This window comes from Nipponia nippon, unplaced genomic scaffold, assembly GCF_047370975.1.
Source record: "Nipponia nippon isolate SJK-2023a ecotype South Korea unplaced genomic scaffold, ASM4737097v1 scaffold_3, whole genome shotgun sequence".
Lineage (NCBI taxonomy): Eukaryota > Metazoa > Chordata > Aves > Pelecaniformes > Threskiornithidae > Nipponia > Nipponia nippon.
Window position 1 is genome coordinate 84,016,689 of NW_028262347.1, and position 25,911 is coordinate 84,042,599.

A 25,911-nucleotide genomic window follows, 5' to 3' on the forward strand; every position below is an offset into this window, starting at 1 on the left:
CTGTCCATACAAGGACAGTAAAACAGCAAAGCACTCCCAAAAGAAGTGCAGACCAACTTGATAGCCTAATTGTACCACTGCATTTGTAGCTTAGCCCGAGCTCTGCCAGGTAAATGGCGTACACCTAGGCAAGATAATTTCATTAGTACATCAGTATCTGCTCCCAGGCTTATGCGGATGCAGTGACAGTAGCCAGATTCCAGCTTCACTCATCTTTGACTGGCACATTTGCCACCAAAACTACACAGCAAAGACAATCTTAATACTTTTGCTCATACAGCGATATTCCTGCTCAGACCTCAGACTCTTTGTATAGGAGGATAAAGGTCTCTGGTTTTGAAAATAGTTTCTGGATGACCCATCCACACTCACAGGAGTTCCTGGCATAATAGAATCCTTGCAACTGGCTGACCTTTGCATGCCATCTTTTACACTACTGCCTTCTCCAGGAGTGAAAACATCATAGACTACTGAAACAAATTGCAGGACCTCCCCCATCCCCCCCATTTTGTTGAAAGAAATTCTATCACTCATCAAAATCACTGCAGGCTGTGACTATTCCTCTAGGGATACAGTTATTTTCTTTAAAGAGCTCACCATCCTCTTAGCTTGCAGAGCTGCTAGAGAACTTTGCCAGCGCCCACATGTCCTAGAACAATGAAAGAAATCTTGCATGCTTGACTGGAGACCCTATTGACCAAGCAGGACTTTACCTGTAGTTACCATGTTTCAGCATTGTTCCCCAACCACCTGGGCCAAACCAAGCATTTCGACCTTTACTATGCCTAAACAAATTGTTACAGTCTAATCTGCTTACAGAAGGTTTTATAGGAAGCAGTCATAGTCAAAGTCACAGATCGCTTCAGTGCTTTTCAATTAATTTTTGTAGCTGTAATGACTGAGTTTCTTTGCATTGATCCTCCTTTGAATGTAGCAATTAACCCATTTACAAGAAAGGTGTCAGTGTCTACACCACAAAGATATGGCTACAGCTCTCACAGACATATCCAAGTTGGCTTCAGACTGCCAGCTGGGGTGCTGCTAGCAAGGCAATCAATCATGGAACTCCTCAAATGGGCTTTGCCAGAGGTCATGCCACTACTTACTGCAGTGCTCAGCTAGCTAGTTCAGAGTTGCTCTGCTAGGCTATGCAAACTCCCACAGAATTACCACTCTCCTCTCCTCCACTGCTCCAGTCAAGCACAAAGAATGGCTGGGTAATGACAATAAACTGTAAGAGTAAGAAGGAGTACCATAATGAAATGAAGTGTGAGCAGCTACAAATACTGAAAAAACAGGAGAAAACATGGAGCTCCAGAGGCTATTGGAGTTTTCCTAGAGCCATTTTATGACTCCCACAGGAAAGAAATAGGGCTCTTTTTGCAATACTAGTGAGTGAAATTTGAGGTCAGGTCATTCCTTGACACAGAAGTCACTGTGACCAGTTCTTTATGAAGAAAATTTTGCAGTTGAGTAGTATTAGTATAGTCTATCATCACAAGAGAGCTTTTATTCATAAAGATAAGCTTTTACGGATAGAACATATCCAGTGCCTCAAATAAACAAAACCACAACCATAAAGGCACAATTTTGCAGTCTAACTATGCCTGCAGCAGGGCTGTTTAAGTGATAGAAAGCTGTCTATACCCAGCTGGTGGGTGGTTTCTTCACAAAGTTAACTAAATCAATCAGCTTATTCTACTGTTACCAAGGCTCCCTCTCATTGCCCTCCATCTACAAACACACAGATCTAGATGAATGTGGTGCTACTACTAAATAAGACTAGCTGAAGTCTGAAGTTATTGCTTAGGTGACATTCAAAGTTAGGCTAGAAAACAACTCATTTTGAGTCAAGAATGCAAGAGAATACATCTGTGTACAGATATTTCTCCAACAGTACTTCACAGTTCCTCATATATGCCAGAAAGATCAACGAGTTCTTCCAAAATCTCCTGGTAAGGAATCATGATGTTGTTACAAAGCACAGCAGCCTTGAGACCTATCTCCAAGAAATCTCAATGACAGCGGACTAAGGAGAGCATCTTATACATCTTCTGTGTGAGCATGTGTGGGGAGGAGGTTTAGGTTAACTTAGGTGCCAGTCATCTGAATTAATTCTTCTATGAGAAGAATATATATATATATATATATATATATATATATATATATAGACCCCCAAATACAGTGTCTTGACCTGGTGAAGAAGTAGCATCTCTAGTTTCCCTATAGAGCAATCTCCACACGCTTCTTGCACATACACAGATGAGGTAAACGACATGGGTAGGATTTGGAGAGCAAGGAGATGCAGTCAGAAAAAAAAACACAAACAAACAAAAAAACCCAAAAAACAGAAAAACCAAATGTCAATGGTTTTGTAAGTATCTGTCCTGAAAACAACCCTTTTGTTGTATGGAAGTGGAATGTTTTCTGATTTTCCTGTGAAAGACGAATGATTATATGTTACAGGCAAGAAGATGGGCTGACCTCCAGTTTCCTTCATTGTGATAAGGTGTAGTGACTTTCTTTTTCATCCAGGGTATTTGTTTGATTGCAAGCATACTAGTCCAATAACTTCTCTATTCCAGATAATTGCATTTCTCGTATGCTTATTTTGTTACTAGGTGCACCTTCTCCATTCTGGTTAGTGAAGAGTTTAAATTAGTGCAGTGAGTTATTTGGATGTAGGATGCATAGACCATTTTTGTCCTGCATTTAGTTACCATTCAGAAGGCATATATGCACAGAACACATCATGAGTAGTGCCAGTTCTTGGAGATACAAGTGTGGACTTTCTAACCAAAGCTACAATCCAATCTATATTTGGGCCAAAAAACCTGCTCATTAAAACAGTAAGTTATACACAGCTACCCTCCTCTATCTATACAAACTCTGAATGTCACCTAACCTACTTGATCTTTTGGTTAAACTTTCAAAAGTAGCCTCAGAAAACTTCTTGCTGCATAAGGATGTGGACTGTGATGATCATCAAATTGGCTTGGTTGGGATGAATACTTTATTATGTTGCAATAAATTCATAACTACCTGAGAAAGCCAGGAAGAGCAAGAATGTGCAATACTGATCATCTACTATTTTTACAATGTCAACTCGAGTTCAACCCTTTGTCAGTGAATTTTAGTGCCTGACAGCTCCTGGTGTGGGTATCCCATCGCAGAGAAAATCAAGCCTGATCCCTAGTGAAGCTCCTGAACTGTAGAAGCTGGTAGAGATCCTTTTTAATAGAAATGACAGGGAGCTGGGCTTTCAGAGCGGAACATCAGACTGTTGTCTGTGGTCTAAGCAACAACAGCATGCCACGGAGAGACCTCTGGGGGACCACCCACTGCTGCCCTGTTCAAGTTTCATATGGTTTGATACTTCTCTGAGAATTTGAAGACGTAAGTGAAGAAAGTTTCAAAGCTGCTCTGTGTGGCAGGCGCTACCATTCCCTCCATCACACACTAGCAAGAAACAAGAAGAGACAGTCACACAGCCTATCAGGAGAGTAGAGAAAAGCATGCTCCCATGCAGGTACTATGCCTTTGAAGCCATATCTCTCTGGCTTCAGGTCTACAAAATTTAACCATGTTGATAACATACAATGGTGAGTTGACCCCAGCCAGCAGCCAAGCGCCTACCCTACCTTTCACTCACTGCCCTTTTCCAGGGGATGGGAGGATAGAAGGAAGGCAAAAAGACTCGTGGGTTGAGATAAAGACAGTTTAATAAGGAAGGCAAAAGGTGCATATGAAAGAGAAGCAAAAAGAGGAATTTATTCACTACTTCCCATTGGCAGGCAGATGTCCAGCCACTTACTGAGAAGTAGGGCCTCAGTTTGTGTAGCGGTTGCTTCGGAAGACAAACGCTGTAACCATGAATGTCCCCCCTCCTCCTCCTTTACCCCACCTTTTATTGCTGAGCATGACGTCATAGGGTATGGGATATCCCTTTGGTCAGTTTGGGTCAGCTGTCCTGGCTGTGTCCCCTCCCAGTCTCTTGCCCACCCCCAGACTGCTGGCTTTTGGATGGGAGGTTGGGGAGACAGAAAACTTTGACACTGTGCAAGCACTGTTCAGCAATAGCCAGAACACTGGTGTGTTATGAACACTGTTCTAGCCACAAATGCAAAGCACAGCACATACAGGCTACTCTGAAGAAAGCTGACTTCCTAACTTCATCCCAGCCAGACCCAGTATCAATATGAATGGAAAGAAATTAATTACAGTTATCAAACAACTGCTTTCCAGCTTTGCTTTTCTTCTGGGGAGCAGAACAGAGTGCTTTTATTTTTGAGAGCACAAGAGAGCAAAAGAAGGAGGTAATCCTTCTTTATCCTAAAATAAGGTCTTTGACTGAAAGCAGATTTTTTCCCCCTAAAAAAGCCAATTAGCTTCCACACAGGTGTAAAAACTATAAACCTGGGGCACTAATTAATTTATATGGACGCATCAACTGGCTAATTTCAAGGTGAAATGAATCAGACTTCAACACCGCTGCAAAGTGCTCATGCAAAGGTAGAAATAATGCCAAGGTAGAAATAATTAAGACTTTTTAGATCTCTTTCTGTCTCTGGCTTCTTTATTATTCCATCTCATCAATATTAAAAATATCTATGAAGCAAGAGAAAAGAGAGGTCAGTATATTATTTTAACCAGAATCAGGTGTCAAATTATTGAAAGTTAGTCTACTTCACCCAGACTGTGAATCCAGATGGTAAATTCCAAGAATGATGGGGAAAACCCTCAAATGTTAATCTGATTTGTCAGGCTTATTCTGGTTTAGGTCATTTTATGCTTTTCTGTGCTGTGCCAGCCATCAGTGTAAAAAGCAAAGCCCCTCACCTTGAAAACAAGACAACTAAGGACATTTTGCACAGACATTCAGAGAACTGCAGTAAAGTGTTACAGTCTGAAGACAGTGGGTTGGTTTAGGTTGCAGTAGGCTTAGGGGAGGTTCTTGCAAGCAGTAGGATAGACTGGGATCTCCACCCCTTGCTGCAATTATAAAGGCACTAACATCTAGGGAAGGAACTAGGGAGGAGTTGAAGGGCTGAATCCTTTCCTGTGGAGCGCTGGGTGAGGAATTCATTGCGGAGTTGTTAAACTAGCAGGCAATGAATTGTTTCTTGGGAAGAGAGCTTATCTCTTTCTTCTGTCTCCCAGTGACAAAAATGTGGCTGAAGTTTCTTTTGGCTATTCTTCTCCTGCATGTAACAGCTGCAAAGGAACCTGAGCCGTAAGAACTACTGTATTATTACTAATAGTATTCACGATAAGGCTTTAAAGACAGTGCTAATTAGTGCCACTACTTTTACTTTAAATATTAAATACTGCCATGACTCATCTTTTCTATCTGGAGAACTAAGTTAAACTGGACTGTGGATGGCAAGTGAATGGCTCTCATTTAATACAGAGCAGATCTTCTGCCTATTGCAGAACTTCCATAGAAGTTGACCTGTGTGTTCAGAAAAGACAGTAGCAGCAACAGCAGTGTGCTTTGCTAAAGCAGGTGGGTCCAGGACTCAGATAAAGGGCAAAAGTGCAAGAGTTGGGGGTGCTAGTAGAGCTATGTGGGGAACCCAGGGCTGGGCTAGTTGGGAGCTGTGGGGCAGGAGTGAGGGGCATTGGCAGAGTGTCCTATGTTTAATGTAAACTAATCAGCAGGTACTGAATAATAACAATACTTTGTTTTGTCCTGTTGAAGCTGTTTCTCCTTTCTCTGTGATGTGATCACTTTGATGTTTGGATCTCATAGGCAGTATGTCCTGATGGTGCCTGCTGTCCTCCAAACTGACTCTCCAGGTCAGGTGTGCCTGCAGTTCCTTAACTTCAACGAGACAATATCTGTCAGAGTCATCCTAGAACATGGTGCTGTTAACACGACTATTTTTGAGAAAACCATGACAGCAAGCAATGGTCTACAGTGCTTCAACTTCACGGTAAATTAATTTTAATTTATGTCCCAATGGAAAAGAAATGTAAGGAGGGACAAGAAAATTAGAGCAGAGAGCACAGGAGAGGAACAAGCAATGGAAGAAGTAAGACTTGTTGAAGGAAAAAAGAAGCAGAGGAGAGATATATAGTAACAGACAAATAGGCATTTTTAATAGACATAAGAGAGGTCCAAGAAAGGTGATGGAAGGTAATGAAGGTGATGGAAGTGAGACAGGTGTCTCTTTGTAGAAGCCCAGGCCACCAGGTATAGCTGTTCAACAGGTTCTGGAGCAAATGACTTCCTGACTGGCAACCTCCCGTTGTTTTTCTGTTTCCTCACAGATTCCTTCTGTCAGTTCTGCCCCACTGGCTTTCATTTCCTTCTCTGCCAAGGGCATCACAATCAGCCTAGAAGAGCGTCGGTCGGTGATGATCTGGAACACGGAGAGCATTGTCTTCGTGCAGACAGACAAGCCCATCTACAAACCAGGACAGAGTGGTGAATATCTATTTAGTTTAGTTTAGTGCATCCCTTAGGAAGCAATTTCTTCAGATAGAATTTCTCTGCCAGGTGCTTTTCAGACTGAGCTACAGTCTAGGCAGTTTCTTCAGAGTTTCTATTAAAACCATTACAAGTATTTGCTGTGGAGCTCCAAGAGTCATCTTCAGGATGGCAGGAGACTGTCATTCCGTGGTCTCTATTATTTTCTTTGTCCCCTCCTCCCAGCTGAAAGAAAAGGGGAGCTTTTACTGCTGCTGTTTCATTACCGGTGACAGGCCAAGATAGTGGAAAGAGGTGATTAGATCACTACTTACGTGCCTGGCATGAAACAATGCTCCCACAGTCTTCTGTTTGTGATGCTCGTCACCATCAAAGACAGTCTAAAGACCAAGAGTCAATCCATTAGTTTAAAATTAATTGTAAACTTTTAAAGACAAAATCATCCTATTTACCCTCTGGGTTCTGATGGTTTTGGACTTTATACTTTCATGTTGTTGTTTTTCCTACACTTACGCTATTCCCCTATCTGTACTTCTCATCTGGCCATCAAACAGAGCTCCATGTATGCAAAGAACCACTTATCCAGATCTATTCCTTAATTCACTTCTAGGCATTAAGGCTTCTAGCACACAGCTAGAACACTGTAGGAAACACTACAAGAATATTTCTTTCCAGAGGTCAGCCAAATAACATAGCAGTTAGACTGGATCAGCTGTACTTTAATTAGGGCTGAGTTCTATCTACATATATACATAGCATGAAGGGAAGCTTACCAATCAGAATTTGGTGCCACTAAGGTGTCCCACAAACATGGCTTGATTATTTGTCAGATTGCTTGATTTTGAGGTGGGGAAGCAGTAGACTAAATTAAATGATGTAAAGGTAATGCTTTGTAAGGACATTTTTGAAACATTTTTGTTTTTCCTTGTACAGTAATTCATTGTTCTTCTTTCAGTTTTTCTCTTGTAAAGAAAAAAGAAAGTAAGGCAAAAACATGTACAAGATGAGAACAAACTGAACTAACAAGAATTACACTGCATTAGGAAAAACTGGAACTTCACTTAGTTCCATTAATATTTGTAACTTTCACATCTTCAAAGCAACAAACCCTGCTTTAGGGATGGGGAAATGAAGAGGAACAAAATTGCCTACCTCTTGCAGACAGCCACTGAAAGAGTTATGGTTGTCACTTGAGACTGCCTGAACTGCATAGCAGTTCTTATTCATCTGGTCATCCCCTTTCTCTGAGGTTAAGCAAACTTTCATGAAAGAGTGTGAGAACACAATGCTGGGGAAAAGTCCCCTCAGCAAAGTCTGTGTAGAATTCCTTTACCTTCAGATGCATTTTATTACCTGCATCCTGTGCAAGTGGGACTGTTAGAAGACCCAGTGAAACTGGGAGTACTAATGAATGCAAAACATCATGCTCAGCCAAATAAACTACAGTTAATGTTAACACCCTGTTCCTTGTCTTTCCAGTGATGTTTCGTGTTGTTGCCCTGGATTTCAATTTTAAACCTGTTCAGGAGATGGTGAGTGACCAGTAATATTCCCCTGTATTTAAAATTGCTGGGAGACAACCTCTTCTCAGATTTTAAATAAACAGTTACTGTGGATAAAGTGAGATATTGTAGAGACTAAATGCCAAAGAATTAACATAATTTCCTAACCACATGCTATAATCCACCCTTATGTTAGAGTCACAAGGAAGAGCGCAAGTGTGTAGCAGGTTGGATTCCTGACACACTACCTCCTGCTATTGCTGAGAAAGAGGCTCAAAAAACCCTTCACTTTGTTGCTGCAGTCATTATTTTAGCTCTGACCAGACAGGCCACTGTTCAGTCTCCCACTATTACTGTTCAGCAATTGTTGCTTGCAAAAACTGGCAAGTCATCCACCTAGTACTTTACTCATTTTAGAAATGGGGAAATGAAAATGAAAATTGTTACCACAATTGTTTATCTCATCAGAGGCACCCTTTTCATTACCAGCAAGCTGTCTTCATGCTCATAGTATATAAGCCAAGATATAGAAGGGTCCTTACTGGCCTCCTGTCATGTGGTTGTAATGCAGAAGACAGCACAGTGTTACCAAAAGAGCAGGTGCTAATAAGCAGAGTGAGGATATAAGAAGCCCAAATCATGGTTTACATGCATCTCTATATCTTACACAGCTGCTCTGAGATTGCGCTAAATCCAGTATGATCAGAAACTGCCCCAACATTCTAATTTCATCTCTTCCCTTTATGTAATCTTCTTCTTGAAGTAAAAGTGCTATTAAACTGATCAAAATAAGAGATTAGGATCTCTGATGGCTGTTATTATACTGATTATTGGTTAAACATTTCTCACAGTCCTGGGGAAAATTAATTTGTGTTTGTTCAGCCACCTAATCTCTTCCCACTTTGTATTTTCCTCTTTCAGTACCCCTTGATTGCAATTCAGGTAAGAGATTTTTTTTCTCTTTTTCCTGTTTTATGCATATAGAAATGACATCTAGGGCACATGTGCTTACATCAGTTTGTATGTGTCCACACGCAGCTAAATCCTGCTCCTGAGTACAGTGGCAGAAATTAACAGAAACTTCATAAAATCCCAGGATGCTGTTCAAGCTTTGCTACCATGGAAAGCATACCTATATTCATCCCAGTAGTCAAAAGTTCTACAAATATAGGCTATGGACACAATTACTAGCCACATTAGCAATTCCATGGCATTTTGTGGTGGTTTTTAAAATAGTAATCACAGTTCATGTCTAGACAGCATTCTTTCAAGTTTTCATGTTATACCATGAAGTCAGGTGACTTTATTTTGTTTGCAGTGAAGCATCCATATTTGGAGCTCTACATGTGTTTTTCTGCAGTCAGTGCTTTAAACAGTTCAAGGAAATGGTGTGAATGAGTTTTCTTTAGTCTTTAGTTTTAGACACCTCAGGGAATACAGAAGAAATGCTTCCTTCCTTCTTCCAGCAGCTGAAAAAAGCTGGGGTTGCTAAAGACCAAGATTTGTGTGGGATAAGCTCGGCTGAAGGGGAAGCACGAAAAGAAGGGGTTTTCTTTCTCTCTCTTCTCTTGACACAGAACTAGAGCAACATATACTAAAGAGCAGGGAAGAGCAGTACCGTGCAGCTTCCCCTGATGATTGAGACTAACACCTAGGCTGACAGAGGATGCCTAAATCTGAGATCAACAGATGAGAATCTAGCAACATTAATAATCAGAGTACTAAGGCATAATTTATCTCAATGCACATGCATTAAGCAACTTCCCCAATGAGTTAAAGTAACTTGCCCTATTTTCTTCTTTGTTTCTGGTTTTGTGTGCTAGTAGCAAAAGATTTCCAAGGTAAACAAACTGTGGTTCCTTATCCCTTTTTTCTTCAGGATCCACAGGGCAACAGGATCTTTCAGTGGCAAAATGTGACATCAGAGATGAACATTATCCAGATTGAATTCCCGCTAACTGAAGAGCCTATCCTGGGGAATTACAAAATTATCGTAGCAAAGAAGTCAGGAGATAAAACAAATCACTCATTCCTTGTGGAGGAATATGGTAAATGCCACCTGTTGTTTTTATTCAGAGTAGAAAACGTTATTAGAGATGAGCCCCTATCAATCAACCATTTTGATTGCTAAAACTTCAAACAGCTTCCCAGCAAATGCAACTTCAATTAGTTGTCATTAAGAACTGGAGAGGGAAAAAAAAGAACAGTAAAAAGCCAAAGAAAATAAATTAACCATTTTGCATAGATTCAGCCAGGAAAATAATCTGCATAACAAATCAATAAGTTGGTTGCAAATTTCACTGTGACAAACTAACCTTCTCCCAGCCATGTCCATGAACTTTCTTGGCCAAAGCTCTGCAAGATATCTAGGCATCACAGGATTCACCTCAGAAGTCCTAACTTCTCTTCAAAGCTTTGTAGAAGTACTTTAGTGAGCCTTCACAGGTCAGGCCACTTCTTGACCATTTTGGCACACCAGTTCTGAGATCCCATTCCATCTGTGACATTTTCTCTTTCATCTCAGGAGGGCCTGCCACTTGATAATGTGCCAGTATTGTTTTTTTCCTTTTTATTCTTTGTCCTAGTGTTGCCAAAATTCGACGTCACAGTCACTGCACCAGAAAGCCTTACAGTCCTGGATTCAGAGTTCACAGTGGAAGTCTGTGGAGTGTAAGTATGAGGTGCAGAGTGGTTAGGAAATATGCTGAAGAGTAAGAACTTCCCAAGGACTGGGGAAAGAGACAGGGCTTAGAGAAGAGACCAAAATTAATAGGGCCTCAGAAGAGGTTGGTCAGGGTTGACTCGGTAGTTGGAGCTTTCATTTACTTGTGTGCTCATCTCATTTTATTGTGTGAGTATTCTCTTCCAGCTGTTGTTTGGTGGGTTGAATAAATCTTTTGAGAGGTACCCTACTGAAGTAGGATGTACCCACTCCCAATAACCCACTTCAGAGGGAGATCTTCATACAGCAGAGCACCGTTAAATTCTAGCAGGGGTCTTTAAGGTTCCAGCTGTCTTTAACTCCCCCTTCAAGCTTAATCCTTCAGAAGGACCTTGCTTACTCTACTACCAAGATCTCATAATTTAGAATCCAGGGTTGAAATCCTGATTCCCTTGAAGATATGAGGAGATTTGCTTTGATTTCAGTGAGTCTAGAACTCCAGCCTAAGCTGAACAGTGGAAACAACAGTCATAATTTGGTCGGTAGCCATGTCTATCCATCATGCTTATAAGAGATATTTATTTTTATGTTTAAGGTGTGGTTTTAGTTCATGGGTTTAGGAGTGAAATAGAACTCATTAATATTCCAAGTTCTGAGTCGTATTATCTTTTTGTAACAGTGAGGAAAAAACTTGTGAAACTATTCCATTCTCTGGCTTCCCAGCTCACTGCTTGTCCTGGGTCTATTCCTGCATATGTTAGCTTAAGTCAATTTTTCAAGTATCAGCTCATGGACCTATTTCCTCTTCCCCTAGGTACACGTATGGCCAGCCTGTTGAAGGGAAAGTCCAGCTCAGTGTGTGCAGGGATTTTGATTCTTATGGGAGGTGCAAGAAAAACCCAGTTTGTCAATCATTTACCAAAGATGTATGATACATAATTATTATTCCTCTTTGTGCTTGTCCTGTGTTCTTGCTTCTCTCCCTTTGCTCATCACACTTTTCTTTCTCTCCTTGATGCTTCACTTCACACTACTCCTCTATTTGCTTAGATCACTAGCTAGGAACTCAGGGCACCTCATTTCTTTTCTTAGTTTCCTACAGGCCTGAAAAAGGACTGACATGTTCCTTCTTCATGACTCGGTTTCCCATCTGAAAAATGTAGAGAGTGATGTCTCCATCAGTCCTGTATAAATCATGTTAAAAGTAGTGGGAAAACACTTCACTCACTAAAGAAGGGTGCCATGTATTGCCAGCATCCTTTGAAAGTTGTGATCCTTGGTAACAGGATTTGTTTTCTTCCCTTTCCAGCTGGAGACAGAGGGCTGTCTCTCCCAGGTTTTCAGCTCCGAGATCTTTGAGCTAAATCGCATTGGTTACATGAGGAATCTTGACGTGAAAGCCATTGTCACAGAGAAAGGAACAGGTAATCCCTTCTAGACAGGCAGAAACATCAACAGTGGTGTGGTCAAAAAAGAGAGTAGGAGATATTTGGCCTCTACCTGCTGAGCACAAGGATGTCTTCCTGAAGAAGAAGATCCATTTTTATAAGCACAGTGACCTTCTCCAGGCAAACACTAACTCTGATGAAGCTATATGCAAGACAATGTATATCTTCTCTTGACTCTGGACATGTCTTACAGGCCTGCAATTTACAGCTACTCAGTCTATTTCCATAACTCGGGTGATGAGCAGTATACAGTTTGAGAACATGGATCGCCACTACAGAAGAGGAATTCCTTACTTTGGACAGGTAAGCAAGGCCATAGACAGCTTGTATTGAAGATGACTGACAGGTGATCCCATGACAACAGTGATGGCAATATTTGGGGGACTGTTTGGGGCAGGGGGTGTTCTCCCCAAGATTCTTTCTTTACATACAGTGCCCTACTGGTAATTCTGAATACTGAAGAGTATCAGTTTATTCTGAGTTTGATTCTGTCAGAAATACTCTGAATTAAAACGATCCATTAACTAGCATTTTTATCACTTGCATTTTAAGCTTGATATAAATCACTGCCTCTGCCTTCAGAATTGACCATCATATGCCAGCCAGAGATGAATAAAAACACTGGGGGATGAGGGAAGAAAGAGTGAAAAGACTTTAAGAAAAAAATCAAGGAAATAACAAAAGTTTCTGTCTTGAAAAGTTTTTTCATTATTTTTTGTTTCATGACAAATCCCACATAACTCTGTCAGTGGTTTAAAGGGTAAGGATAAATCTCTCTCTTTCCTTCAGTTCAGCTTTTCTCAGTGAGGAAAGGATAAGGGGACATCTTACCTGTAGCACTGGAAGGAGAGAAGAGATTATCTTTCAAGGTTTTTTTTCCCCTCTGGAAGATGTCTATATAACTTTCTCCCTTGGTCCCCACTCCTGCTCTGTTCTTCAGACTGCTGTGCACCTTTCCACCCATTACTGAAGAATGGGGGTCACCAGGCTCCCTGGGGTAACGTGCCACAATGAATTCCTCAAACACACACATTCTCACACACACTAGAGGTTAAACATGCTGAAAGACATGTGGTAGGAGGCTAGGATGTCACATCTCAGAGACAAAGCTGCTGTTGATGGCAGCTTCTTCATTTTTGTGCAAAAAAAACCCAAAAACTTTGAGGGTCATATCAGGGGAACTATTGTCTGGAAGCCACTGACCCCAGTCCCTGTCCTGGTGCCATCACGTCATTCACGGTCCTTCCCTGCACTATGAAACATCTGTTGCGGCCATATGTTGCGGCCATATGTTGCATTCAGTTCCACTGAAGTCAACATCCACCTGGATACTTTATTCTTTATTGTTATTTTTGTTTCAGAGGTCGTTTGTCTCCATGCTGTTTCTGGACAATGAGGATAGTCAGTCTCTTAAGCTTGTATTTAATATGCTATTACTTCTGACGTCTTTTTCGGGGAAAAAAAAAAAAAAAAAAAAAAAAAGAATGCTCAGTTCTAGCAACCTAGAATTTACCTAATGGGGTCTGTTATTTTTTATTTGTTTGTTTAACACATAAACAGCAGAGACAGTGGGGACAGAATCAGAAAAGTGTTCAAAACAATGATCTGGAGAAAAGGCCTTCAGACACTGAAAGTATCAGCAGCAGACTCTCAAGACTAAAAAAGGAAAAATTTGAGGAAAGGAAGTATATCTTTAAACTGGAAATGTGTAGTCGGAAGGGACTGGCCAGGAAAGAGATGAGACATAAGAAGTTCTTGCTCCATAAAAGGACTTTATCAATGATGCAGCAGATGCTGAGGAAGCTCCTGTTCCAAACTTCATAAGATAGCTGAGATAGCTGCCAGAAAGTGAAGAGAGACATTTCAGTTCTTAAGTATTCCTTTGAAGGGAGAAGAAAAAGCAATTCTGCTTGTGTAGAGAGCAAAGGAGGGCAAAATATTAGTATCTACATACAGAAAGATGACATGCTGAACACATCTTGCATTCTCTTCTACAGATCAAGCTGGTAGACAAAGACAACTCTCCTATTTCCAATGAGGTTATTCAGCTATTTGTCAACAACAAGAACACAGACAACTTTACCACTGATGATAATGGTGTTGCAGAGTTTAGCATTGACACATCTGAAATGTTTGATCCTGAGATCAGTCTGAAAGTGAGTACAAGACAAGGCTGAATAGAGACACAGAGATGGCTGCTCTCAAACTGAACTCTGATAAAGATGGGATGAGGTTTGAATTCTGGTAATAAAAATGTGCTTTCTCTGGCTTATTTCATGTTCTAGAGCTCTCAAAAATTGCTATAAAAGAACCGAGGAAAACGCCTGAGTTGTTTCAATACAATGGCTTGCTGCAAGACTGCAAGACCATTGTGCTGCTTTTTCCTTACCAGTTTGGCTTTAGATGCAATTCTTAAATATATGCATTGTGACAACTAATCATTCTGATGTCAGTATGTGATAATGATTTCCCTAGTGACATGTTTGTTTTCCTTTTCTTCCTCACTCCCTGTCTTGATCAGGCAACTTATAAAACCAGTGACCAGTGCCACTCTGAAGGTTGGATAGAGCCTTCCTACCCAGATGCATCTCTCTCCATCCAGCGCTTCTACTCCTGGACTAGCAGTTTTGTGAGGATTGAGCCTTTGTGGAAAGATCTGAGCTGTGGGCAGAAGAGGATGATCACTGTGCACCATGTCTTGAACACAGAAGGATACAAAGGCATCGACACCGTGACCTTCTACTATGTAGTGAGTGTGGGGTTGTTGCATGGTTTGCTGAAGGGGCTTGACCGGGCAGCTATCTGGCAATCCATCCACAGTAAATATGGCAGTGAGTGGTCTTCCAGCTTTTGGATTACCAGCCAGCACAATGGCCAACAACCCAAAGACAGAAATAGCACTGAGGTGGTTTGGCAAAACTACTTTCTCAGGAAAAAGCACCCTCATCTCTGGCCATGTTACTCTATTTCATAGTAAGGAACCACCTTCATAATGTCTCATGCCAGGGTACTTGTCCCTTCCCTCCAAGAAACTCTTTATGGTATTCTCTGCCTCCCCCTTCCCTTCCTTTTCCTTCTGCTTCCTGGCCAGTGACAAGAGCCCCAGCAGTAGCAGCAGCAGTGCCCTAAGGCTGATGTTTAAGCATCTGAAGCCATCTCAATGTACATGCCTTGATTGTCCTGTCGATGTACATTGAACTTGAATGCCGCTTTCTCTCTCCAGCCTCTACCGACCCATAAATGTATTGCTCTTCTCTGCACAGGGCATGGCAAAAGGCAAGATTGTCCTTACAGGGGAAATTAAAGTTAATATCCAAGCTGGTAAGTTAAGTTGCCAAACCATGTTTCTGTGTTAAAAAAAAAAAAAAAAAAAAAAGAGGGATGATTTGAACTGAGGACCAAGGCAAGACTTCCTGGATGTATACAGCAGCTATTGGGAAGGCTATATCTCTCTCCATCCATGCATGTGTGCATGATACTAGCACTACCACTAAGATCACTATAAAGTCAGATTTAGTCCAGCAACTAGTTCATTTGATATAAGTCAAGAAGTAGTGTCCTGTAAAGATCTTCCCAAAGGATAATGTAGGGAATGCAGAGTATCTGGCTTAGCGGGCTATCTGAATCTGGCCACATGTTCAAACCCACAATAAATCTGAGAGCATCTGGATCTAAAACCAGGCATGTCACCTCCTGGCAAATCCAGGATTTTTCAGTTTATCGTCTAAGTACAGGTTGCTCCACTGACTGGTACAGCTATATGCCAGCTGAAGATGGCTACTGCTACAGCAGAATTTTACGCTTCTCTCCTTACTGGTCCCTTTCTCTGTTCTAACAGACCAAAACGGCACTTTCACCATCCCACTTGTGGTCAATGAGAAAATGGCTCCAGCCCTTCGGTTGCTGGTATATACCTTACACCCTGCCAAGGAACTGGTGGCAGACAGTGTCCGATTTCCAGTTGAGAAGTGTTTCAAAAACAAGGTGAGAGGCACTAAGATACAGCAAGTCTTACCTGCTGTCAGATAAATACAAATTCTTTGTGCATACATTCACAACAGATTTCCAGTTTTATTTCTTGTTTCCATCCAGTTCTTTCAGCATTAGTCTCTTCATTCTCCTTTTTCCTCTTTTTCCTTACATCTCTCCTCTACCACCACCTCCTGGCATTATCGTCAAAAGGTAAATCCTCTTTTAACATTAAAAACTACTTTTCAGGAAGCCCACACTACCCCCAGATGGTTCCTGCCTCTCTTGCACCTTATTAGTGTCTTATTTAGTTTAGACTGTGAACACACTTTAGTCTTATCTCACTTCAGTATTTAATCTAATTTTTTGCACCTTTTTGTTGAAAAATGCAATTTGGGTATACCAGAACTAAATACATATAGAAGAGAAAGCAAAAATAACAATCTGGGGTTTAAGTTTTCCTTCCATGTTTTTTCCACTGAAACATTTTGATTTGTGATTTTGAAATCAGATTTCACCTTTAAGATTTTTCTAATCTTCAGTTCTTCTGATTTTTCAAAGTTTCAGCTAAAAACTGTGAACATTAGGAGAAGACAAAACAAATAAGGTTAAGTAAAACATATCCATTTACCTGATGTAGTCTTCACCTCCTACTTTTTCCCTCTTCTCTAACACAAGTGTGAAATAGATTTTGCTTTGCATACATTCAAAACAGAATCTGTTCTATATTTCCTAAGGTGAGCCATGCAAAAATATGATTTGCTTACTGTAGTGCTTATTACATGCAGTCTGTGTTATAGAAAGATTTGATTTGATAATAGCAGCAACAGAATCACACTTTATTTGAAATCACTTGAGGTAGGCTTCATTTAAGCTATCACAGGAGTCTAAATGTGCTTACTGCCTAAGCCCCCATTATAGCAGAGGCCTGGACAACAGAGGTAGGGGAGACCAGACATCCTTCTCCAGGCAGACTATCTGTGTTTTAGCAGAAGAGTCTTCTACTCTCCTTCTTGCCCTCCATTCACACACACATCCAGAGCAGCCCTGAGCAGTAGGGATTAGCCATACCAACATCTGTTTGATAAATTTCAGGTCCAGTTGCAATTCTCTGAAAAGCAGATGCCCTCAGCTTCCAATGTCAGTTTAGTCATTGAAGCTGCTGCCAACTCCTTCTGTGCTGTGTGGGCAGTGGATCAGAGCGTGCTGCTCCTGAAGTCCGAGACAGAGCTGTCTGCAGAAACGGTAAGCTGCCCAAGCAAACGCATTGTCTCCTTCCACTGCAGCACTGCTTCCTCCTCCTCCACCTCCGTTACAGTGTCTCTCCACTTGAGACTGTTAGACTGTGTTAGACTTCTACCACTTTTTACATGTGCTGGTCATAAACCATCTATAATATACAACAATACACAACTTTTGTTTCTTAACAGTTGGAAATCCTCTTTCATGTGGGATTTGGTTTAACCAGTGACTGGTCTCTGGCAGCATGACCCTCTGGCCTGTCAGCCATTCCTCCCAGTTTTGTGTCATCAGCACACTTGCTGAGGGTACACTCTTCCCCATCATCCAGATCATTAATGAAGATGTTGAACAGGATTGGACCGATATTGACCCCTGGGGTACACCACTAGTTACTGGCCTCCAACTAGACTTTGTGCCACTGATCACCACCCTCTGGATCCAGCCGTTCAGCCAGTTTTCAATCCAGGAAACAGAGAATTATTTCAAACAAACAGGCAAACATCTCAGCTCTGGCAATTTGCAGCACATGACAGTGTAGTCAGAATTGATCTTTACACACACACAGGTTTCGTGTTTCCTTCCCCCTCACAGATATACAGCCTGCATCCCCTGCAAGAATTGCAAGGCTACATCTTCGATGGGCTCAATCTAGAAGATGACCCCCAAGACCCCTGTGTCTCATCTGACAACATCTTTCACAAAGGCTTGTATTACACACCTGTAATGTCTGGATTAGGCCCAGATGTGTATCAGTTCCTTAGGGTAAATGTCCTGTATGTTACTTCAATCTGTTGAAGTGAGTTTCCACTTATGTAGCTTTAGATATTTCTGATGATGCTGTTTGTTAGTAAAACTCATAAACAATAAACCCTCCTCATGGACATCTATTCTCAATTGACTCTGGTGCATGCTGTGATTTTCCAGCATGCACAAAGCTCCCACAATTCTCTGCATATATGTCTCTGGGCATCTCTGTGGTGGAAAGGCAGTAATGGGAAAGAGGGAGGAATGGAATAGACCTCAACTACAGTGTGGTTATCACTAACACCAAAATGTGTTTTTTACAGGATATGGGCATGAAATTTTTTACTAACTCAAAGGTTCGGCAACCAGTTGTGTGTACTAGTGAGACTGTAAGACCTCCACCATATTTCTTGAATGCAGGATTCATGGCTTCTACACACCATGTCAAATCATCAGGTAATATAGGGGACAGGAGAGAGATTTTATTTTTCTCCTTAAATGAAGTGGTATTCATGTGACATGGACAATACTCATGAATCACATTGGTATCGATATTGGATATTGGTCTGGCACAGAATGAGATGGGTTAGGATAATGGCCAATGCCCAAAAAAGCCTTTTAGGCCTACACTTCTGATTCATGTCCAGTTTCATGCTGGGAAGTGTTGTCAATCAGTAGAGTGTCACACAAAATTAACACTGTTGACACTGATTCCCTTCTAACCAGAGCTTGTTTGAAAAGACAGTGCGACAGTGTGGACAGCAAACAGATCTAAGAGCCAAGTGACTTGAGTTCTAGCCCTAGGTCTCATGCTCATATCTGGAGACCAAAGCACTTCAAGTAATGTTTTCTTTCTCTGTGGTATTAGGTTATACCTAACTCAGAGATATATTAGTGACATAAATTAATATTTGTGCGGCATTACCTATAGCCTCAGTTAGAAAGAAATGAATCATAGAATCGTTAAGGTTGGAAAAGACCTTTAAGATCATTGAGTCCAACCGTTAACCTCGCACTGCCAAGTCCACCACTAAACCATGTCCTCAAGCACCACGTCTACACATCTTTTAAATACCTCCAGGGATGGGGACGCAACCACTTCCCTGGGAAGCCTGTTCCAGTGCCTGCCTATTCTTTCAGTGAAGAAGTTTTTCCTAATATACAATCTAAACTTCCCCTGGCGCAGCTTGAGGCTGTTTTCTCTTGTCCTATCGCTTGTTACTAGGGAGAAGAAACTGACCCCCACCTCACTACAACCTCCTTTCAGGTAGTTGCAGAGAGCGATAAGGTCTCCCCTCAGCCTCCTCTCCTCCAGACTAAACAACCCCAGCTCCCTCAGCCACTCAATGAGCAAACACTAATCATTGTTCATACTGGCCCATGCATATTAAAACCTGTCCTTTCTGGGAGTCTTCATTATATGCACCAGGTTTGACTAAATTCCCATTATCTCTTACCAGCTGAAGTTGCTAGAGAGGAACGTGGGAAGAGACTCATTCTTGAGACTATTCGGGAATTCTTCCCTGAAACTTGGATTTGGGATATAGTGCTAATTAAGTGAGTACTGCTTCTTCCCTCTCTTTACCTTGCTTTTAAGAGTTACTCAATATGTCCCCTGATGTCCTGCAAGGTGGCAATTCCTTGCCAGTTCTTCTTACCTTTTGGCCTGGAAGTCCTAGCTTTTTCAATCATCACCTGACCACCTGCCCTTCTCTTTTCCATGATAAAATTACCCTGTCCCCAAAGAAATCTATTCTCACAACGTGTGTACCATGAGTGGTATTCCCTTCTTAAGAAGAAGGACACCTCTATTTAAAATATGGGTCTGTAAAACGAGAATTCTGAGTTTTCTTTCCAAACTCAGGGAAATGATGGGCAGAAGAACTTTCAAATGGACTTTACTTAGAAGATTTAGGTGATAAGTTCTGGGGGGACTTGGATGTGGTATACTGCAGACAGAATACGGGTAGTGCTGATTTTCAAAACCTGTTGCCTCTACTGAGAAGCAAGATATATATGAAACTTACCCTTTCTAAACTCATCCTCTATCCATTCCCATCAGCTCTACTGGAAAAGCCAGCATCTCATACACCATCCCTGACACCATCACTGAATGGAAGGCCAGTGCCTTCTGTGTGGAAGAGTTGGTTGGATTTGGTATGTCTGTGCCTGCCACCCTGACAGTCTTCCAGCCTTTCTTTGTGGACTTGACCTTGCCATACTCTATCATCCGAGGAGAAGATTTCCTGCTTAGAGGCAATGTCTTCAACTACCTTGACCACTGCATTAAGGTGTGTACTTCTGCCCACACTTACCCTATCTCCAAAGAAGCTGCAGCCTTTGTAGTCTGGAAAAAAAAAAAAAAAAGCAACAAAATGATTGGTATAGGTGACTGGATCTGTCCCTGCTCTGGACTGATGTACTGCTCATTCTATCTGATGACAGATTATCCTGACTGGATTTGTCCTCCTAAGCCACTACAAAGCAGAGGAAGATCTGTCTAAACTGTGACTAGGATGGGTGCATAAGCAACTGTCTCTAGAGATCCATAGGGGAAGGAAACAAGTGCTTTGCAGAGTATCATTCATCATCCACAGTCATGCAAGCCATCGATGGTTTTAGTGGGGTCTTTTCTTTAGGGATATATGTGAAACTGTGAAGAAGTGAAGGGCTTGTGCTTGCCAAACAGACGAAAGCAGGAAGAGCAAGAAGTGGAGAGCAGATAAACCCTTCTTCTCTGGGGCAACAGTTCCCAGAAGTACCAAAACAGGGAGCACAAAAGTCCAGTACTTGCCCTACAGAGTATCTGTCCAGCTAGAGGCTCTATTGCTCCCAGAAACTGGGGGACTGTACTCCCAATATTCAGTACTTCCCAGGCAAAATGCCTCTAGACCACAGGTGCACTGGACCTCTGCATGGAGGGAGCTTACACAGGGTTTAAAGGATACTTGAAGAAAGAAAAATAGGGATCTTCTGTTTGGCCTCTTGTTTCTTATGTTGTATCTAGGAATCCTGAAAAAAGAAGCAGGTGTAGAGTCTAGATTTCTTCTGCTTGATTTGAATGCTGAATAGCAGCTCTCCAGTCTCACAAGAAGATCACCACCAAAGAAGGGAAAATCAAGATACAATTTAGGAATGTTTTTTTCCAAACTCTGTTAATAGTTTGACCTAACAAAACAATAAGGCCTAGGGTTTTAAACATCCTAGAAAAAAAGATCTCCGTTATTGAGGCTTTCATCTCTTAACCTTGTTTTTCAAGTATTCCTACAACAATAGAAGAACAAACACTGATCAGTGGTTTCCTTTACAAGTTAGTTCAAAGCCATTAGCACCAGGTCAACTGAACATAACTAAATATCCTGATCAGGAATCAGATGTATGCATAGGATGTTTAACATCTCAACGGAGAGTGTCATGAGAAGCAAAAGTTAAGGTTACTGTTAAGGTTACATCTGATGGATGATTCATCTAAAACCACTATCCCAGGCCTTAAATCTGCTCTACACTGTTAACACTGGACATAAACAGGGACTATCTCACCCCCCTCTAACAAGAAAGCACCACTTGCCTATGGTACAAAATCTTCATCCCATCACACTCCCCTCTCTGTTCTCAGATTAATATTTCGCTGTCAGACTCCCTTGATTATCAGGCCAAACTCATCTCCTCAGAGGATGATGGATGTGTATGTGCCAAACAAAGACAGACCTATATCTGGAATATTTTCCCCAAAGAAATTGGTAAGTGCCTTTGAATCTACCTGTTTTTCTGTCCTGAGATTGATACTAATCAATTTATACCTCACCTGAAAAACCTAATCTTCTTCTAGCCTGGAGAACTTGGTCTACCACTGATATTTCCAGCTGTCTGGGCTAAAGAGCTCCTGCATAACTGCAGCGTGTTTATCATTCCCATTTTCAGAGATCAGTTCTCTTCCTGTATGTCTCACCTAGAGTGACTGACCATTCATTATGTTGCACTACTTAATATCTGTAGATGTTCATTATCAGTTGAAATTTCTTACCTTTGCCATCATTCTGCATGATAGGGGTCCATTTTTTTTATATTTTTCTACTACTATTTAAGGTAATATAGTATTCAGCATTACTGCAGAGACCAAGGATGATGGAGCCTGCGGAGATAAAGCATCTAGGAACATCACTATTGACTACAGGGACACCCAGATCAGAACACTGTTGGTTGAGGTACTGCTGACAGCTCTTACTGTTTGCCCTGTAACCCCTTCCACGAGGAAAGAAAAACACAGCAGAAGTACCAAAAGCAAGTAAAAGTTTTTCAGGTTCCCTAATGAACGCCTGGTTTGGCTCCACCTTCATCTGGCTGGGACAGGGTCTGGCTGTTCAGTCTAAGACCAAGACCACTCCCATCTGATGTCCTCTTCCATGAGGATCAGTGGGTGTTGGTAAGAGCACATCTCCCTCACGCAGAGGAGAATCTGGAAATGAGGGACTCCATCTGATGGGAACTGCCTTTTAGTAGAAGCCACATGAAGTGTGAACCTGTAAACTGTTGCTTCAATCCAGCTGTCTTATGATTCAGGAGGATGGGGTGGGAGGTGGCTCTTCTGTCACTGCATTTCTTCTGCATGCTTTGTTCTCATCCACTGCATGTGTCTCTTCTTCCCATTGCCATGCAGCCCGAAGGCATCAGAAGGGAAAAGACCCAAAACTCCCTAATCTGTACGAAAGGTAAGGGTCTTATATACTCCTGTCCTGAGAGGAACTGAAAGGAATGTTGGAGTTTGCACTCTTTCCTGCAGTGCTCGTTGATGCTGTCCCTCCCCTTTTCCTCAGAGGTGCCCAAATGGCAGCTAGTGTGAGTGCTTACAGTTCAATTCCCTGCAACACATTTCTCATGTGATCTGGTGCACATCATTTAGGCAGTGTCTGTGCTGCAGTCAAAAGTGGTCAGATGCTGAAGGAAGGCTCCTATGGAGCTATCAAAGGGAGATGACCTTTTTGTGCAAAATCTATTCTGCATTTCATACGCTCATGTTTGACTGCTGTCCTCTATTCCAAGGATAACTGTAGCTTGAAGCTTTCCACTTCTGGTGGGAATGGGAGAGGGAATGTAACGTTCCACACCATCTCAGTCCTAACTGCAAACAGTTCCAAAGTTTCCTGGAAGCTCTGCCTAAAAGAGGCACAAAAGCAGGCCTGACTCTCACCAACCATCTTTTCCCAGTATCTCACTGAAGAAATCTCCTGGGTTCACAGATACTAGAGCCTGGGAGCACCAGCCTTACTCTGTTCAACGGATTTCTGTTGAACAATGACAGTTACTGCACCATTTGACAATTTTGGTTTTGCTGTGCCCTTTTCTCTCTTGGTGTTCTTGGAGACAGCTGTGAGTTTTTGTCTATTGCTATCTCTGGCGTGCAATTTTGCACTGTGCAATTTCTACCAGGAGCATTTCACTGCTATGATCCTATACAAATGACCACAACACGCTTAATATTTTTCTCCACAGATGACGAGGTTATTCAAGATGTTGCTCTAGATCTACCTAAAAATTTGGTGGAAGGATCAGCCAGAGCTTCCTTTTCTGTTGTTGGTAAATATAATATTAATAAAACATAAAAAGAAAGAAAATGTAAATATATAAAATGAAAGCTTTGTCACGATTGAAGATGTGAGTTTCCAGTCTTTGTGCAGGAAACTTTTAAGCAAAGACACTGATTCTCATCTTGTCCAGCAATGCTCTTTGCTGCATCAGAGAAATTAAGTTTCTAAATATTGGTTACATCCTTCTTCACTTTTCTGTTTAAATTTATTGCATTTCAATGTTTTGCTCTGAAGTAGCACAGTTCTGAGTTATGACCTCAGCCAGACTCATGCCAGTAAGACTTTTTTCCACTCACTCACCTTCCACACTAGTGCAATCTTTTCAGTCTTTTCCTGGAAAGGACCTGGACTTGGTTACATGACTACTAGTCAGAAAATCTTTGCTTTGTAATGTTGGTGATTTCAGCTCATTCCAGAAATCCCTTGCTGGGTCTGCGCTCTCTTTCCTAAAATAGCAATTTAGAAGTGGTCTATGATACATCTGCATAACCAGTGTCCCTTTTCAGCATTAGTTAATTCTGCAATATACAGTTCACTGCAACATCTCTGGACTGTTCCCCTTCCCTCCTCTGGAAACAGAAGTTTCCTAGAAGTTCTTCTTTTCATTTCTAATAAGAAGTATCTGCTTGAAGTGGCACTAAAATAGGTAGTGTTTCTGGTGCGGGCAATTTTAACTAAGTAAGGAGAGGCAGGGAAGGGATTTCTTTGTTGACTGCAAAGCAGAACAGAACAAATCACTCAGTCAGCACCGAGAGCTTTGTGCTTGTTGGAAATCTCTGTGGTACAAGACAGGCTTGCAACCCCAGCTAGGCTTTCCCTGATTCTGCCTACTGAATGGAAATTACTGTTTATTTTGGTGGTCATGAGTTGTGCTAATCCCACTGGCATCTCCTCTTCCCCAGGCGACATCATGGGCACTGCCATGCAGAACTTGCACCAGCTCCTCCAGATGCCATTCGGCTGTGGGGAGCAGAACATGGTCCTGTTTGCCCCCAACATCTACGTCCTGGACTATCTGAACAAGACAGGGCAGTTGAGTGAGGAGGTCAAAGCCAAGGCCATTGGCTACTTAGTGAGCGGTGAGAGTTTTGCTCTTCCCTTACAATTTATGCTGAAATTCCCATTGAGGCCCAGTAAGCAGAAGCATCAGCATGGCTATCCTAGCAGTACAGCACTGCTGCTGTAGCGCAGCTCAGTGACCCAAGGGACTGCTCCAATCAAGACATTTGCTGTCTTTGCTTTGTCTTTTTCTTTCCTTATCCTATTTTGCTGAGACTCAACTGTCATGTTTCCTTTGAGGTTCTGGCTTTCAGTCCCTTTCCCTCTTCTACCCAGGCACAGCATGTATCCTAATCCTGTTAGCTTAGTTCGACCATAGAGCTGATACAGCTCTGCCTGTTGTGTGACTCGGTGTTTCTGCAGGGCAAATTGTTCCATGCTTCTGTCTAAGCTCCCTCAGGGCTCCCCCACTGCTTTGTAGATATATATTGTTTTTCCATGCTTTTCCACTGTAGTTTCAGATAGATACATCTGATTGATAGTAAACAGAGCAGGGTTTGTTTTTTAAATTAGGGAACGCTTCCTCTTCCATGTTTTTGCAGGCTACCAGAAGCAGCTGTCATACAAACATCCTGATGGGTCCTACAGCATCTTTGGCACCAGAGATAGAGAAGGCAACACCTGGTGAGTGACTGGGAGCAGAAATGGCTCAGAGATTAATTTGCATTGAATTCACATGATGCAAGTAAAAGGCATCTTTACTAGCAAAATCAGATGTACAGAGCTGACTAGGACTGGGACTCTGTAAGTACTTAGAAAAATGGTTTCTCCACTCCCTGCCAGGTGGATTGCGCAGAGACAAGGTGATCCCTAAAGACCCAGCTGACTTTTTGATTCCCACTCCTGCTGTCTCCCATGAAACACAATGCACTGCAGTGCTCTGTAGCCAGGATCAGCCCCAGAGTGTGCTGGACACCCTTCCTGCATCCCATCTAGATACTATTCCTTTAATTACCCTCTCCTGGAGGAGCACATGAAGGCAAAGCAAACCACCAACATGTTGGCTGTAATTCTTCATCCTTATGCCTAGAGTGAATGGAAGGGCTGACTTTTTTTACTTCCAAGGCTCATCTCACAACTTCTTCATTTTTCCCTTGCAGGCTTACTGCCTTTGTGTACAAATCATTTGCACAAGCTAGTCATTTCATCTATATTGATGACAACGTCCAGGCTCAAACCTTGATGTGGCTGGCAAGCAAACAGAAGCCAGATGGCTGCTTCCGAAGTGTTGGGACACTCTTCAACAATGCCTTGAAGGTGGTAGAGA

General features: G+C 41.9%; 1 protein-coding gene across 1 annotated transcript in view; it reads left to right on the top strand.

The window, feature by feature from the left end:
* The first annotated feature begins 5,076 nt into the window (after positions 1-5,076).
* LOC104014590 (ovostatin-like) overlaps positions 5,077-25,911 on the top strand; it is a 28,428-nt gene continuing 7,593 nt past the window's right edge. Inside the window, exons 1-26 of the mRNA XM_009467252.2 lie at positions 5,077-5,233; positions 5,753-5,936; positions 6,274-6,430; positions 7,913-7,965; positions 8,857-8,877; positions 9,815-9,983; positions 10,521-10,605; positions 11,412-11,523; positions 11,907-12,021; positions 12,239-12,348; positions 14,043-14,201; positions 14,567-14,794; positions 15,309-15,366; positions 15,884-16,029; positions 17,110-17,259; positions 17,848-18,018; positions 18,324-18,456; positions 19,461-19,557; positions 20,063-20,291; positions 21,617-21,740; positions 22,087-22,205; positions 22,658-22,709; positions 23,491-23,574; positions 24,488-24,664; positions 25,187-25,268; positions 25,745-25,901. Coding sequence (XP_009465527.2) covers positions 5,112-5,233; positions 5,753-5,936; positions 6,274-6,430; positions 7,913-7,965; positions 8,857-8,877; positions 9,815-9,983; positions 10,521-10,605; positions 11,412-11,523; positions 11,907-12,021; positions 12,239-12,348; positions 14,043-14,201; positions 14,567-14,794; positions 15,309-15,366; positions 15,884-16,029; positions 17,110-17,259; positions 17,848-18,018; positions 18,324-18,456; positions 19,461-19,557; positions 20,063-20,291; positions 21,617-21,740; positions 22,087-22,205; positions 22,658-22,709; positions 23,491-23,574; positions 24,488-24,664; positions 25,187-25,268; positions 25,745-25,901 — 3,294 coding nt within the window. The 5' untranslated portion in view covers positions 5,077-5,111. The remainder of the gene's footprint in view (positions 5,234-5,752; positions 5,937-6,273; positions 6,431-7,912; positions 7,966-8,856; positions 8,878-9,814; positions 9,984-10,520; positions 10,606-11,411; positions 11,524-11,906; positions 12,022-12,238; positions 12,349-14,042; positions 14,202-14,566; positions 14,795-15,308; positions 15,367-15,883; positions 16,030-17,109; positions 17,260-17,847; positions 18,019-18,323; positions 18,457-19,460; positions 19,558-20,062; positions 20,292-21,616; positions 21,741-22,086; positions 22,206-22,657; positions 22,710-23,490; positions 23,575-24,487; positions 24,665-25,186; positions 25,269-25,744; positions 25,902-25,911) is intronic.